This window comes from Salvelinus fontinalis, chromosome 7 (genome assembly GCF_029448725.1).
Source record: "Salvelinus fontinalis isolate EN_2023a chromosome 7, ASM2944872v1, whole genome shotgun sequence".
NCBI lineage: Eukaryota > Metazoa > Chordata > Actinopteri > Salmoniformes > Salmonidae > Salvelinus > Salvelinus fontinalis.
The window spans coordinates 34,571,876-34,588,421 of record NC_074671.1 but is presented as its reverse complement, the minus strand read 5'-3'; the positions used below and the strand labels follow the sequence as shown (position 1 = coordinate 34,588,421).

Sequence of the window (16,546 nt, the reverse complement as noted above, 5' to 3'; positions counted from 1 at the left end):
TACCAGCTCTGCTGGCAATCATTTCTTTATGCTTTTTTGTTGACGTTTACTGACACAGGCCATATTCAACGGGTGTTGTACACTTTAGCTTAAGACCAGTAGCTAGCTAGCTAAGCAATGAACCTAGCTAGGTAAACAATGTGTAAGATCACACACGTAACGTTAGCTAACGAGCAAGCCAGCTAACGTTAGCTAGTTAAAAAAACAATGAACATAACATGATTTGGCACTACTACCCTGCATGAATCTGCTGGGAGCATACCAACCAGGTTCAATGTTAGCTTGCTAGACTCTAACTAGCAAAGCAAACAGCTCTGGGATACGAATAATAATGCCATATACGTGACGTTAGCTAGGGAGCCAGCCAGCTAATGTTAGCTAGCTAACAGTACACTTTAGCTTGAAATGAAACCACTTTGTCAATTAGAAATGTGTAATATCTGAAAATGTAGCTAGCTCGATTATCCTAATACATCATCATGCATGATGGACGCGTCTCCCTGTCACGGATGCCCTTAGTTTGAAGATGTAATCCATAGACAGGTGTTTTCTCCATCTCTTTAGCTATCATACTCTAATTCCACTGATTTCAGAACTCAATTCTCCAGAAAGTGGAGATCAACACTTATGCAGCTCCACTACACGATACATTAAAAAAGCTGCGTTCGACAGGATTACCAACGCAGACTGACCAGCTCAAATAGACAGAAGCCCTCTATTTGGCAGACCAATCCGAACTCCTCTCTCGACATGTCCAGCCCACTCATTATCTCAGCCAATCGTGGCTAGTGGGAAGGTAGCTACCTTTTTCTGTTGCTTAACCAAAAAGGCTCGTAATTTAACAATTTTATTTGTATTTACAGATGGCATCCAAGATTGTTATTAAGGCACATGAAAGTTCACATGTTCCAGAAGACATTTCTGCACCCCCCAAAAAAAGTTGTGACTTGCGACATACGCCTAGTTTCCTGAAACGGGTCACAAATGTGCAACATGTACTTCTTTTATGTGATGGATTTCTTGTCACACCCGGTAAGGTATGTCCATTGTACCTTTTTTGGGGGGTACCACCACATTGACAAAGATGTTTGTTCATTTCAAGTGGCAAATATTAACTAAGTCGCTTACACTTCACCATCCCACTTCTGACCACATAGCAAATTCAGAGGGTAGCCCCAACCAGGACTCGAACCTGGGTCCAGCGACTGTCAAGCCAACACCTTAACCATTACACCAAGAAGTCTGTACTTGACTAGGTTGCTCAGTGTTGGGTTAAGCTCGCTACAAAATTAATTACAATATTGTCACATGCTCTTACGTAAGTCTATATAAAGATTTCAGAACTGTCAGCAGACATGCTCAAACTTGCAATATAACGATAGACCACTTAAACTGGTACAAAACTTCAACTCACGGGTGTCCAAAAATAACTGAAAGCCACGCACCCAATGATTATACCTTTTTTATATTCAAAATATTGTGTACAAAAATGTACAATTACTAGATTAGCCGCACATGTACCATAAAATGTACAGAACAGTACCATGTTAGATCAAATGTGTACCTCCTGAAGGTATATTATGTGTATTGATATTTTTGTACCCAAGGGAACTACACTCATAATGAATGAGTGTAGTGAGCTCAACTTCTAACTTTAACACTTGAAATGGTGCAAGACCTAAAGCAAATACAGCCTAGGCCACTCTTTAATTATTCAACAATGATTTAAAAGCCTACATTTGCATCATAAGTCACAACTGAATTGAATTGATACATTATTTCAACAAACTAAGCCTGATAATATACTTCTCTTGTGAGAACGGAGACGGGATGGAAGATAACGGTTCACTACTTTATTGCACAGCTGGGGTGTCATTCACTTGTTCAGCCCTACTGGGCGTGGAAGTTCGGCAGAGGTGAACGGGAATTTAGCGCGCCTGCTAATCAGTTGAGTTTAGCAGGCTGCATACACACTCCAGCCGCCAAGACACCCTTGCACACAGACAGCATGAGAGAAATAGTTCACATACAAGCCGGACAATGTGGGAATCAGATTGGCACCAAGGCAAGTAGAGACCATTGAACTGAATGACTTTTTATTAAGAATGACTTTTTCATTTGATTTATGTTTTGTGTAGAAAAACGATTTCTTAACTCTATTATGCCATCGCACACGGATTTTGTCCAATAATTTTTACCGGAGCCAATGTTTTTTTCAATGGGAATCATCCGTTGCCAGATGAATGACAACGGATGACGAATGAACGGTCTGTCTTTTAACTCCGAAAATACCGTGGGTGTGTCCTTAACCTAAATGTTTAGAAGCTGATGTGACAAGTTATAGGCTAATTGTTGGCCAATGCTATATAGCATATGACCCCATGCTTTGAGTCATAGGCTACGACTTTGCCCTTTGAAAATGTAAATTGCCATCGCTTAATTACAAATCTATTTAGCCTATAATAAACTTCATAAAGGTCCCCAGCGTTCAGCCATGGAGTGCCATGAAATTGTGCGAGTCTATCCATTTCAGCAGCTGAGTGTGCTTCAGTCATCAAATAAGACCGAAGGATGCACAATGTCCATTCGTTTTTTCATGATGCCTTAATAACTTTATGATTTTTAACTGTAACCTTTTTTCCCTCCTATATTGATAACTCGACAGTTTTGGGAAGTTATCAGTGATGAACACGGCATCGATCCGGCAGGAAACTATGTGGGTGACTCATCGCTTCAACTCGACAGGATTAATGTGTACTACAACGAAGCGTCCCGTAAGTGTGTCTGTGGTAGAATGAGTCAACATGCTTCCAAGTTGTTCCCAATTGTTAAAGGCATAGAGCTTTTAACATAAGCGCACTCATGGCCTGCTACAGGGTCCTTCCTTCTGGTGCTTTGATAAATTGCCATAACCCCTTTGCCACCTTTTGCTGCAACCTGAACTCAGTGGTAGACGTAGCAGTAAATGTAAATCCGGAACACTCCAATTAAACTGGACAAAAATAAACGCAACATGCAACAATTTCAAAAATTCTATGAGTTACAGTTCATACAAGGAAATTAGTAAATGGAAATTAATTCATTAGGTTATAATCTATGTATTTCACATAACTGGGAATACAGATATGCATCTGGTCAAAGATATCTTTAACAAAAAAACGTGGGCTGTGGATAGGAAAACCAGTCAGCATCTGGTGTGACCACCATTTGCCTCGTGCAGCGTGACACATCTCTTTCGCATAGAGTTGATTAGGCTGTTGATTGTGGCCTGTGGAATGTTGTCCCACTCCTCTACAATGGCAGTGCGAAGTTTCTGGATATTGGCGGGAACTGGAACACGCTGTCGATCTAGAGCATCCCAAACATGCTCAATGGGTGACATATCTGGTGAGAATGCAGGGGTTCTAACAATGGAACTATTTTAAGATGGTTATACTATGGATCATTTAGCTATTGAATTAAGGACTCCTTTAGGTACAAAAAAATATATATGAACAAATTATTTGATCTATTGAATTTGGCCTTTACTACTATAGCCCAGAGAAATGCATTGAATAACACATTCATGAATGGCAAAAACAAAAATTACAAGAAACAAGCTCTTGAAGTGTCTGTCCTACATCTAGGAGATATAAGAAAGCTCCGGAAATATACTGTGCATTCAAAAGTATTCAGACCGCTTGACTTTTCCACATTTTGTTACATTACAGTCTTATTCTAAAATGTATTAAATAGATGTTTCCCCTGGGTCAAATGTTTCGGGTAGCCTTCCACAAGCTTCCCACAAGCTTATTGTGGGTGAATTTTGGCCCATTCCTCCTGACAGGGCAAGTGTAACTGAGTCATGTTTGTAGGCCTTCTTGCTCGCACACGCTTTTTCAGTTCTGACCACAAATTTTCTATAGGATTGAGGTCAGGACTTTGTGATGGCCACTCCAATACTTTGACTTTGTTGTCCTTAAGCCATTTTGCTACAACTTTGGAAGTATGCTTGGGGTCATTGTCCATTTGGAAGACCCATTTGCTTTAACTTCCTGAGTGATGTCTTGAGATGTTGCTTCAATATATCCACATAATTTTCCTGCCTTATGATGCCATCTATTTTGTGAAGTGCACCAGTCCCTCCTGCAGCAAAGCACCCCCACAACATGATGCTGCCACCCCCGTGCTTCACGGTTCCCCCTTATTCCTCCAAACATAACGATGGTCATTATGGCCAAACAGTTCTATTTTTGTTTCATCAGACCAGAGGACATTTCTCCAAAAAGTATGAACTTTGTCCCCATGTGCAGTTGCAAACCATAGTCTGACTTTTTTATGGCGGGTTTGGAGCAGTGGCTTCCTTGCTGAGCGGCCTTTCAGGTTATGTCGATGTAGGACTTGTTTTACTGTGGATATAGATGCTTTTGTGCTTTTGCAAAGGTCCTTTGCTGTTCTGAGATTGATTTGCACTTTTCGCACTAAAGTACATTCATCTCTAGGAGACAGAACACGTCTCCTTCCTGAGCGGTATGACGGCTGCGTGATCCCATAGTGTTTATACTTGCGTGCTATTGTTTGTACAGATGAACGTGGTACCTTCAGCTGTGTGGAAATTGCTCCCAAGGATGAAGCAGACTTGTAGATGTCTACAATAGTTTTTCTGAGGTCTTGGCTTATTTCTTTTGATTTTCCCGAGATGTCAAGCAAAGAGGCGCAAGGTTTGAAGGTAGGCCTTGAAATACATCCACAGGTACACCTCCAATTGACTCAGATGAGTCATTGGAAGCTTCTAAAGCCATGACATAATTTTTTGGAATTTTACAAGCTGTTTAAAGGCACAGTCAACTTAGTGGATGTAAACTTCTGACCCACTGGAATTGTGATTTGTAAATTATAAGTGAAATAATCTGTCTGTAAACATTTGTTGGAAAAATTACTTGTGTCATGCACAAAGTAGATGTCCTAACCGACTTGCCAAAACTATAGTTTGTTAACAAGAAATTTATGGAGTGGTTGAAAACGAGTTTTTCCTACCAAAGTGTATGTAAACTTCAGACTTCAACTATATATATATATATATATATATATATATATATATATATATATATATATATATATATATATATATATATATATATATATATATACTCTGAAAAACACAGAAAGAAAGATGCCCAAGGTCCCTGCTCATCTGCGTGAACATGCCTTGGGCATGCTGCAAGGAGGCATGAGGACTGCAGATCTGGCCAGGGCAATAAATTGCAATGTTCGTACTGTGAGACAGCGCTACAGGGAGACAGGATGGACAGCTGATCATCCACGCAGTGGCAGACCACGTTTAACAACACCTGCACAGGATCGGTACATCCGAACATCACACCTGCGGGACAGGTACAGGATGGCAACAACAACTGCCCGAGTTACACCAGGAACGCACAATCCCTTCATCAGTGCTCTGACTGCCCGCAATAGGCTTAAAGAGGCTGGACTGAGGGCTTCTGGCCTGTTGTAAGGCAGGTCCTCACCAGACATCACCAGCAACAATGTCGCCTATGGGCACAAACACACCGTCGCTGGACCAGACAGGACTGGCAAAAAATGCTCTTCACTGACGAGTCGCAGTTTTGTCTCACCAGGGGTGATGGTCGGATTCGCATTTATCGTCGAAGGAATGAGCATTACATCAAGGCCTGTACTCTGGAGCGGGATCGATTTGGAGGTGGAGGGTCCGTCATGGTCTGGGGCGGTGTGTCACAGCATCATCGGACTGAGCTTGTTGTCATTGCAGGCAATCTCAACGCTGTGCATTACAGGGAAGACATCCTCCTCCCTCATGTAGTACCCGTCCTCCAGGCTCATCCTGACATGACCCTCCAGCATGACAATGCCACCAACCATACTGCTCGTTCTGTGTGTGATTTCCTACAAGACAGGAATGTCTGTTCTGCCATGGCCAGCAAAGAGCCCAAATTTCAATCCCAAAGAGCACGTCTGGGACTTGTTTGATCGGAGGGTGAGGGCTATGGCCATTTCCCCCCCAAAATGTTTTCGTGAACTTGCAGGTGACTTGGTGGAAGAGTGGGGTAACATCTCACAGCAAGAACTGGCAAACCTGGCGCAGTCCATGAGGAGGAGATGCACTACAGTACTTAATGCAGCTGGTGACCACACCAGATACTGACTGTTACTTTTGATTTTGACCCCCCCTTTGTTCATGGACACATTATTGCATTTCTGTTAGTCACATGTCTGTGTGAACTTTTCAGTTTATGTCTCAGTTGTTGAATCTTATGTTCATACAAATATTTACACATGTTAAGTTTGCTGAAAATTAATGCAGCTGACAGTGAGTTGTTTCTTTTTTTGCTGAGTTTATATATATATATATTGTTTTACACTTATTTATCCCATTTTTTGGGTAGGCCTTCATTCTTCCATTGATTTCTTTTTAACCTTTAGACAACTCCCGTGACACTTATGGGGGTCGTAAAGCGAAACTGAGAACACCATCGTGTTTGTGAGAATCTCCCTTTGACATTAGGGGAGATTAGTTCTTAGCCCAAACTTTTCGGACGTTACAAACAGAAGTTGGCACATCGACGGTACCGACGTCAGACGAGTCTCCTGACGCTTGTGGGGGTCGTAGAGCAAAGCCGTTCGGACGCTACAGACGTTTTCGTGAGAAGTCCGATTTTTGGGACGTCTCATAGCCTGACAAACACCGCTCTAGCTCTACTACCTATCACCGCAGATGCGGAAGTGCGATACAGGCGGATGCGGTGGATTGAGATGCATCCAATGCAAAATGCAATCTATAGCTTTTTTTTATGTTGCTTAGATTGTTACTTAATATGTTAAGTATAGTCTATGACACCAGGCTGTTTATATAGCATGATGTGAATACATTATTTCTGAAGCACCTTTTTATATTCATTTAGCCTTTAAAGTTAGTGTTAGTTAGGACTGACATATTCAATGTGAGGGAAAGATGGCAGGCCGCATTGAAAAGGGAAATGTTATCAGGTTGTTGGCAATTCCTTAAGGCTTCAAATAAGTAATGTGTTTTAAGTAATAGGCTATAGGCATACCTGACGAAGTCTTGCTTGTGAAACAGCCTACTGTACAATGCCATGCATTCAGATATATTTGAAATGTATTCCAATCTGTATAGGTGTTTGGTTGTCTTTTTTCCAGCACACAAGTATGTCCCCAGAGCAATCCTTGTGGACCTGGAACCTGGGACCATGGACAGTGTCCGGTCGGGGTCCTTTGGACAGCTATTCAGACCTGACAACTTTATCTTCGGTAAGTGGACACTGTAACACCTTACTTAAAGTCAACAGCTAAATAATGCATTATTATTAGGTATTATAGGCATCTAAGAGCATTTATAATATCCTATTATATGGCTTATTTTGTCTCTATGTAGCTAACACATTTTCAAAATGGCTGTTTTTAGGTATGTGTACCATTAAGTGTTTTCATTGTTTCTGCAATATCAAGGACACACAGCAGTTTTGTGGCGGTCACGGGAGGTCTACAGGGCCCAGTTTTTGAAAAACTTTTAATCTTGATCAGAATGATCCAGATGTATTTGTCTTTTTTGCAATCCAGGATCAGATCGTGCTGACTGTTTTTGAGCCAGTTTTTCAGAACATAATCGGAAAGATCATTCTGATCCAGATACCACAATATCAAGATCACAGAATACGGATTCTCAGTGTTTCGAACAAACCTACACCTTGCCATCTACTGGACAGGTTATGGTACTACTTCTACACTGTCATAGGGAAACAGAGGGGAGTAAACTACACAAATAAAGGTACCTTAGATAGAAATAAAAATAAATTAGCCTGCATATCACTTACAAGTAAGTACATGTCACAGTTACCAGCCCTTTCAAGCTTAACATCCTTATCATTTATCGCCCTCCAGGTTCCCTTGGAGAGTTCATCAATGAGCTTGATGCCTTGATAAGCTCCTTTCCTGAGGACGGCTCACCTCTCACAGTTCTGGGTGACTTTAACCTCCCCATGTCTACCTTTGACTCATTCCTCTCTGCCTCCTTCTTTCCACTCCTCTCCTCTTTTGACCTCACCCTCTCACCTTCCCCCCCTACTCACAAGGCAGGCAATACGCTTGACCTCATCTTTACTAGATGCTGTTCTTCCACTAACCTCATTGCAACTCCCCTCCAAGTCTCCGACCACTACCTTGTATCCTTCTCCCTCTCGCTCTCATCCAACACTTCCCACACTGCCCCTACTCGGATGGTATCGCGCCGTCCCAACCTCCGCTCTCTCTCCCCCGCTACTCTCTCCTCTTCCATCCTATCATCTCTTCCCTCTGCCCAAACCTTCTCCAACCTATCTCCTGATTCTGCCTCCTCAACCCTCCTCTCCTCCCTTTCTGCATCCTTTGACTCTCTATGTCCCCTATCCTCCAGGCCGGCTCGGTCCTCCCCTCCCGCTCCGTGGCTCGACGACTCATTGCGAGCTCACAGAACAGGGCTCCGGGCAGCCGAGCGGAAATGGAGGAAAACTCGCCTCCCTGCGGACCTGGCATCCTTTCACTCCCTCCTCTCTACATTTTCCTCTTCTGTCTCTGCTGCTAAAGCCACTTTCTACCACTCTAAATTCCAAGCATCTGCCTCTAACCCTAGGAAGCTCTTTGCCACCTTCTCCTCCCTCCTGAATCCTCCTCCCCCTCCCCCCCCCTCCTCCCTCTCTGCAGACGACTTCGTCAACCATTTTGAAAAGAAGGTCGACGACATCCGATCCTCGTTCGCTAAGTCAAACGACACCGCTGGTTCTGCTCACACTGCCCAACCCTGTGCTTTGACCTCTTTCTCCCCTCTCTCTCCAGATGAAATCTCGCGTCTTGTGACGGCCGGCCGCCCAACAACCTGCCCGCTTGACCCTATCCCCTCCTCTCTTCTCCAGACCATTTCCGGAGACCTTCTACCTTACCTCACCTCGCTCATCAACTCATCCTTGACCGCTGGCTACGTCCCTTCCGTCTTCAAGAGAGCGAGAGTTGCACCCCTTCTGAAAAAACCTACACTCGATCCCTCCGATGTCAACAACTACAGACCAGTATCCCTTCTTTCTTTTCTCTCCAAAACTCTTGAACGTGCCGTCCTTGGCCAGCTCTCCTGCTATCTCTCTCAGAATGACCTTCTTGATCCAAATCAGTCAGGTTTCAAGACTAGTCACTCAACTGAGACTGCTCTTCTCTGTATCACGGAGGCGCTCCGCACTGCTAAAGCTAACTCTCTCTCCTCTGCTCTCATCCTTCTAGACCTATCGGCTGCCTTCGATACTGTGAACCATCAGATCCTCCTCTCCACCCTCTCCGAGTTGGGCATCTCCGGCGCGGCCCACGCTTGGATTGCGTCCTACCTGACAGGTCGCTCCTACCAGGTGGCGTGGCGAGAATCTGTCTCCTCACCACGCGCTCTCACCACTGGTGTCCCCCAGGGCTCTGTTCTAGGCCCTCTCCTATTCTCGCTATACACCAAGTCACTTGGCTCTGTCATAACCTCACATGGTCTCTCCTATCATTGCTATGCAGACGACACACAATTAATCTTCTCCTTTCCCCCTTCTGATGACCAGGTGGCGAATCGCATCTCTGCATGTCTGGCAGACATATCAGTGTGGATGACGGATCACCACCTCAAGCTGAACCTCGGCAAGACGGAGCTGCTCTTCCTCCCGGGGAAGGACTGTCCGTTCCATGATCTCGCCATCACGGTTGACAACTCCATTGTGTCCTCCTCCCAGAGCGCTAAGAACCTTGGCGTGATCCTGGACAACACCCTGTCGTTCTCCACCAACATCAAGGCGGTGGCCCGTTCCTGTAGGTTCATGCTCTACAACATCCGCAGAGTACGACCCTGCCTCACACAGGAAGCGGCGCAGGTCCTAATCCAGGCACTCGTCATCTCCCGTCTGGATTACTGCAACTCGCTGCTGGCTGGGCTCCCTGCCTGTGCCATTAAACCCCTACAACTCATCCAGAACGCCGCAGCCCGTCTGGTGTTCAACCTTCCCAAGTTCTCTCACGTCACCCCGCTCCTCCGCTCTCTCCACTGGCTTCCAGTTGAAGCTCGCATCCGCTACAAGACCATGGTGCTTGCCTACGGAGCTGTGAGGGGAACGGCACCTCAGTACCTTCAGGCTCTGATCAGGCCCTACACCCAAACAAGGGCACTGCGTTCATCCACCTCTGGCCTGCTCGCCTCCCTACCACTGAGGAAGTACAGTTCCCGCTCAGCCCAGTCAAAACTGTTCGCTGCTCTGGCCCCCCAATGGTGGAACAAACTCCCTCACGACGCCAGGACAGCGGAGTCAATCACCACCTTCCGGAGACACCTGAAACCCCACCTCTTCAAGGAATACCTAGGATAAAGCAATCCTTCTGCCCCCCCCCCCCCCCCCTTAAAAGATCTGATGCACTATTGTAAAGTGGCTGTTCCACCGGATGCCATAAGGTGAATGCACCAATTTGTAAGTCGCTCTGGATAAGAGCGTCTGCTAAATGACTTAAATGTAAATGTAAATGTACATACATTTATTTGACACTTCTTAATATAACAACTGACCACATACCTAAACTGCTGTCAATTTAACCCAATTAACCTTTGGTTTTCAAATGTAATAATGTTTGTTTGTTTGCCTTTCCTTAGATTGCAATGTCTTGGTTGTAGTGCTTTTAACCTTTCTAAATGCAACCTGAATCCAGCCATCCAGTGGGATCAAGATAATCCTGATTTTCAGCAGCAAAACTATCCTAATCACCTTTGAAAAACGCAAAAACGACATTTAATCCTGATTAAAGGTCAAATTGGATTACAAAATCCAAATCCATACCTGCAGGATCAGAATCAAAATGTTCCGTTTTGAAAAACCCAATTGACGTTTAATCCCATCTGATTGTCAAAATCCGATCAGATAACTTTTGAAAAACTGGGCCATAGGGATCAGAATTGATCAAGTTTATAACACAAAGCCCCTGAAAGCTCCATAGATGAGCCATGGCATCAAAGAAATGGATGTTTTGGCTCTGAACAGTGCTCTCAAAAACCTTACTTGAACAGGAAATATGTGAGGTAAACGTAAATATGTGAAGGCTGTTCAAATGGGATCCTCTACAGACATAACAACTGATTGTCAATCTACATCAAGGACTTGCGTGCTATCTTGTGTTGTGTCTAGTACGAACCAAAGATATGACATGTGACTCTAAACTACACATGATTGTCATACAAAAACAAAATGGAATTAAGTGATCTACAGTTATGAATTAAATTGTTCAATCATCACACATCTTAATCCATATGATGTCCTAGTCCAGTTGTTCTCATTAGGGCCCCAAAATGGAAAACATTTTAAAATGTTCTGCAATTGAGAACAGAAATTTGAGTTTCTCATTGGACAAGTCAAGGAAGTCCCTCACAGACAGTTTTCTTCTGTTCGAAGTCCCTGTACAGACATTCCTACCTGGGTTCAAGTGTGGTGGTGCCAGCAGTATTTTTCAGGAGGTGAATATAGTCATTAGGCACCATTCGGCATCAAATGTAAAAAAGCTGAGTGAAACGGGGAGGGACTACCTAGGTTTGTCCAATAAGAAACACTAATTACATTTTTTTTAAGAAGTTTTCCATTGCGTGACCTAATGAAGACTGGGATGGATCAAGTGTGGCAGTCCCAGCAGAAGTTGTCAGGAGATGCATGATACATGGCCTTAGTCATTTACCTTTTCATTAGCAGCTACGGGGAGACAATGGAAAACTATTTGACAGAACATGTAGCTTGTACAAATGCCAGACTCAACCTACGTTCTTGCCTAAATGTCTTGGACATTTGTTTCATCAACTTTTCAGGGTTTTCACGTGGACTTGAGCCCGAGAATCTCACCTCACACACACCCTGTTCTGACCCCACATTCTCTTCCGCTTAGACTGGCTTATAAATGGCTCACAATTAGCTTGTGTTTGAGGTAGTGGGGGTGGATTTGGGGTTACTGGAGGGATGGGGTGTAGGATTTAACTGACAATCTTCATCCCTTTATGCTGTCCTTGCAGGGCAGACGGGTGCGGGGAACAACTGGGCCAAGGGCCACTACACTGAGGGAGCAGAGCTGGTAGACTCTGTGCTGGATGTGGTGAGGAAGGAGTGTGAGCACTGTGACTGTCTCCAGGGCTTCCAGCTCACCCACTCCCTGGGTGGGGGCACGGGCTCAGGAATGGGCACCCTGCTCATCAGCAAGATCCGTGAGGAGTACCCTGACCGCATCATGAACACGTTCAGCGTCATGCCCTCACCCAAGGTGTCCGATACGGTGGTCGAACCGTACAACGCCACGCTCTCTGTGCACCAGCTGGTGGAGAACACGGATGAGACATACTGCATTGACAACGAGGCGCTCTACGACATCTGCTTCCGTACCCTGAAACTGACCACGCCCACTTACGGAGACCTCAACCACCTGGTGTCGGCCACCATGAGCGGTGTGACCACCTCACTGCGCTTCCCTGGCCAGCTCAACGCCGACCTTCGCAAACTGGCCGTCAACATGGTGCCCTTTCCCCGCCTACATTTCTTCATGCCTGGCTTTGCACCACTAACCGCCCGGGGAAGCCAGCAGTATCGCGCCCTGACAGTGCCCGAACTCACCCAGCAAATGTTTGACGCCCGCAACATGATGGCGGCGTGCGACCCGCGCCATGGCCGCTACCTCACCGTGGCCACTGTTTTCCGAGGGCCCATGTCCATGAAGGAGGTGGACGAGCAGATGCTGGCCATCCAGAACAAGAACAGCAGCTACTTCGTGGAGTGGATCCCCAACAACGTCAAGGTGGCCGTATGTGACATTGCGCCCCGCGGCCTTAAGATGGCCTCCACATTCATCGGCAACAGCACGGCCATCCAGGAGCTGTTCAAGCGCTTCTCGGAGCAGTTCTCGGCCATGTTCCGCCGCAAGGCCTTCTTGCACTGGTTCACCGGGGAGGGCATGGACGAGATGGAGTTCACAGAGGCCGAGAGCAACATGAACGACCTGGTGTCTGAGTACCAGCAGTACCAGGAGGCCACGGCTAATGACGGGGAAGAGACATTTGACGACGAGGAAGAAGAACTCAATGAGTAAGGATAATGTTGCCTGTTTGTAAAAATATATATATATTTTTTAGGGGATTGAGGTGCTCAAAGTTTTGCATACCTCACCCTACCAAGAGACATCCATTCCTTCATTTCTGGAGAAGATAAAAGGTTGAGTCTCATATCGTTTAAAAGCTTACAAGAAAGGTTTTCTAACAACTTAGACCCTATTTTACATCATCAGAGGGTTTTCATGTTGGGTGTCATGTTTTGGCTGATAAATGTATTAAAATGGAATAACATTTCAACTTTAAAATGGTAGCACAAAGATTATTGGAGGTCACCACATCAGAAAATTTTGTTTTAAACTATAGTGTCAATCTTTCATAGGAAACCTTTTGAAATCATAGAAATACAGTTAATAGAATATACATTCCCATTTAAGTTGACATTCAACGGTGGGTTGACCGGCGGTCATCTTTGTGGTTAATCTATCTTTGAAGTTAATATTTCAATTCAATTTAAATTATGTACCAGCTAAATTGCAGTGGTCTGAAGGGATATGTCCATTCTATGAATGCTATTTCTATGATTGAAATGACCCACTCGGTCTTCAAGAGTATGCTGTGTCTTTTACACATTTTTAGATAATTGATGTTAAAGATGATAAATAAATAAATAATATAACCCTGTTTGTAAGCTTTTAAATGATATCAAACTTAACTGTTCCAGTGATGAAGACATGGATGTATCATGGTAAATAAATGTAAAAAATCTTATTTACAATGACGGCCTATCCCGGACAAACCCAGAAGACGCTGGGCCAATTGTGCGCTGCCCTACGGGACTCCCAATCACGGCCGGATGTGATACAGAATGGATTCGAACAAGGGACTGTAGTGACACATCTTGCACTGAGATGCAGTGCCTTAGACCGCTGCGACACTTGGGAGGGTGGGGTATGCAAAACAGGTCAACTTTGAGCACATATATCTCCTAAAGGTCCTGAAAGTCACTTTCTGAACACTTCTACCATGGGCAAATATGTATTGAAAGTTTAGTTCAAAAAGGGATTGAAATCAAATGAAACGACCGTATATTCAAATCTGTATGTACGTTTCTCAATTCATGTTGGTCAGATGTGGGCATGATATGTTTGATGGTTGATGTGCATTGATTAGTACAATGGGAGGCTGATTTGCTCAGCTTCTGCTCTAGTCTAGTGCAATGCAAATGGAAGACAAAGGCAAAACATTCAACTGTCTTGATGAACTTTTCCTTATTCATCTCTTAATCTTTATTTTACCTTCAACTTTTTGTGTTTTATACCCTTTAGAATACCTTTAGAATATAACTTGTTCCACTGGAAGTGTCAAGCCTTAAGGGACTTCCTGGATGAATGAAGAACAACACTGGTGTAAATGCTTAGTAGATCTAGCTCCAGATACTCTATGCTACGACTGTGATAATGGACAACACAGAAAAGCACACTGCCAATAGCTTGCTAATCGTTCTCCCTCTGTTGTGGTTAGAACTTGATTTCCTAGCAGTTCTATTGGGGGGACAAAGAAAGGGAACCAGTCATTGTAAACCCCAAGTGTTTGTTCATATCCGCCTCAGTCATGTACCACAGCAGACAGGCTTCAACGTTCCCATGGTGGGGGCAAATCCCCCCCCCCCCTCCTAACCCCAGTTACAACAGCTGCTGAGCAAGGCATTCTCTATTTAGAACTGTGGAGCTAACAATAGGGGACGTCCAGTCTGCACCAAACTATTTAGAGCTATTCATGGCCTCAATGAGTCTTCTGCCATATACGTACTAGCTAACTGAGTCAGCGTAGTGCTAAAGTTGGAAGCATTGAAGTGAGTAACAGATACCAAGCATTTGTGAAAAGGTTTATACCTTTAAAGACAACTACACTAAATCTCACAATAAAAGCACCTTGCATGCTATGTGCTTTAGGAAAATGAAGCAAACAGGAAGTGAATCTTTCCCCGTGATATGAACAAGGAAGCAAGATCACCATCTGATTTTAAAAGCTCACTCACTATATCAGCCCAATAGTGGGTACTTGGCTCTAACAACATTTACAGGTCTGTAAGGTGGAAGCTCCCCCATACTGCTTAAACCTACTGTATACAGATCCGTTAACATCTTAGTGTTCGGGCCATGGGGAATGGGCAGGAAGTGAATTGGTATTGGATGTACGTTGACTTGATGTGGTGGTTGGAAGGGCTTGGCGTGGTATGCACAGCTGGTGTCACAGACGCTCTTGGCCCGGGCCAGTTAGCTGGGAAGTCAGCTGCAGAAGTACTTCATGCCACTCAAGTTACATTGGCGCTGACCCTGAGAACAATTCCTGTGTGTGTGTGTGTGTGTGTGTGTGTGTGCCTGAATTATTTTATGTATTACATTATTATTACATTAGTATGAGCAGGCAGTTTATTACACTTTGATCTTGATACATGTTAACTGTGTCCTGTATCCAACAGGGAATGGAACCTTGAAGCCCAATAGCTTGAAGCCCCCATCTTTGAAGACAATGTTATCTCACTGAGCTAAAGCTAAGGCGTTAGCACTGGAAACAGAAATATCCAGCAATGATGCTGACAGTGTTTTTACCTTAATAGTGATTGTTTATGTACTGTAAGTGTTTATCCCTGTAAGGATTCACTGGCTCAGAAATTATATAAAATGAATCGTTGATAGCAGAACAACTATGTGAGCAAAAGAAAGCCAATTGAACTCTCTATAGAAAGCTGTTCTTGCGTTAGAGCCAGAACCAGATACAGTACGCTAGATTGCAGTATGTCACAACAAACAACCAACCAAGTAGTTTGCTTTAGTAAGTAAGAGATTGCAATTATCTTCGAGCATTTCGGGTCTGAGTAGTATGTGAATCAAACCTCAATAAATGTTTCCTTGAAATTGTCAATTTGTTGTGAGTTTGAAGAATGAAAATAACTACAGTTGGTGAAATTGTCGGACGCTGTCTTAGAGAGTACTTGCAGCTGTTAAAGACCCAGTGTAACCCTCCCATGTGTCTCTGTAGCCTCACTCTAGCAGAAACCCACTGCCTATTAGGGGGAGGACTGTGCTGGCTCTCAGACTGGGTTATGAAAATATTGCCAAATAAGGGGAAGAGTGACTTAGTATATGTATTTAATGGAGATTAATAGATGGTGCACATTGGTACTGCATAGGGAGATAGAGTATGTGCAGGAATGGCACCATCTGGTGGGTAGATAGTGAACAAATAACTAAAGTAGGAAAATTATGCTGTTGCTTTTCTGGTTGCTTGAGCCAACAAGGTGTATGCTTTTCGCCCTTTTGTTTAACGAAGGTTATGGCGTACACCCACACACCCGCAATTAGATCCTAAACAGCCTATGGCAGCCTTTGCCTATCTCCCCAATTTTCGTGTTTCTTACCTCAAGATGAGTTATGCTGCTGTTATAAA

The 16,546-nt window shown here is 44.1% G+C and overlaps 1 protein-coding gene across 1 annotated transcript; it reads left to right on the top strand.

Moving 5' to 3' along the window:
- Window positions 1-1,937: 1,937 nt before the first annotated feature.
- On the top strand, window positions 1,938-16,069 carry tubb6 (tubulin, beta 6 class V). The gene is made up of 5 exons (XM_055929260.1): window positions 1,938-2,065; window positions 2,666-2,774; window positions 7,177-7,287; window positions 12,071-13,130; window positions 15,579-16,069. Exons 1-5 carry the CDS (start codon window positions 2,009-2,011, stop codon window positions 15,601-15,603), a joined length of 1,362 nt encoding a protein of 453 aa, XP_055785235.1. The 5' UTR covers window positions 1,938-2,008; the 3' UTR covers window positions 15,604-16,069.
- Window positions 16,070-16,546: the final 477 nt, after the last annotated feature.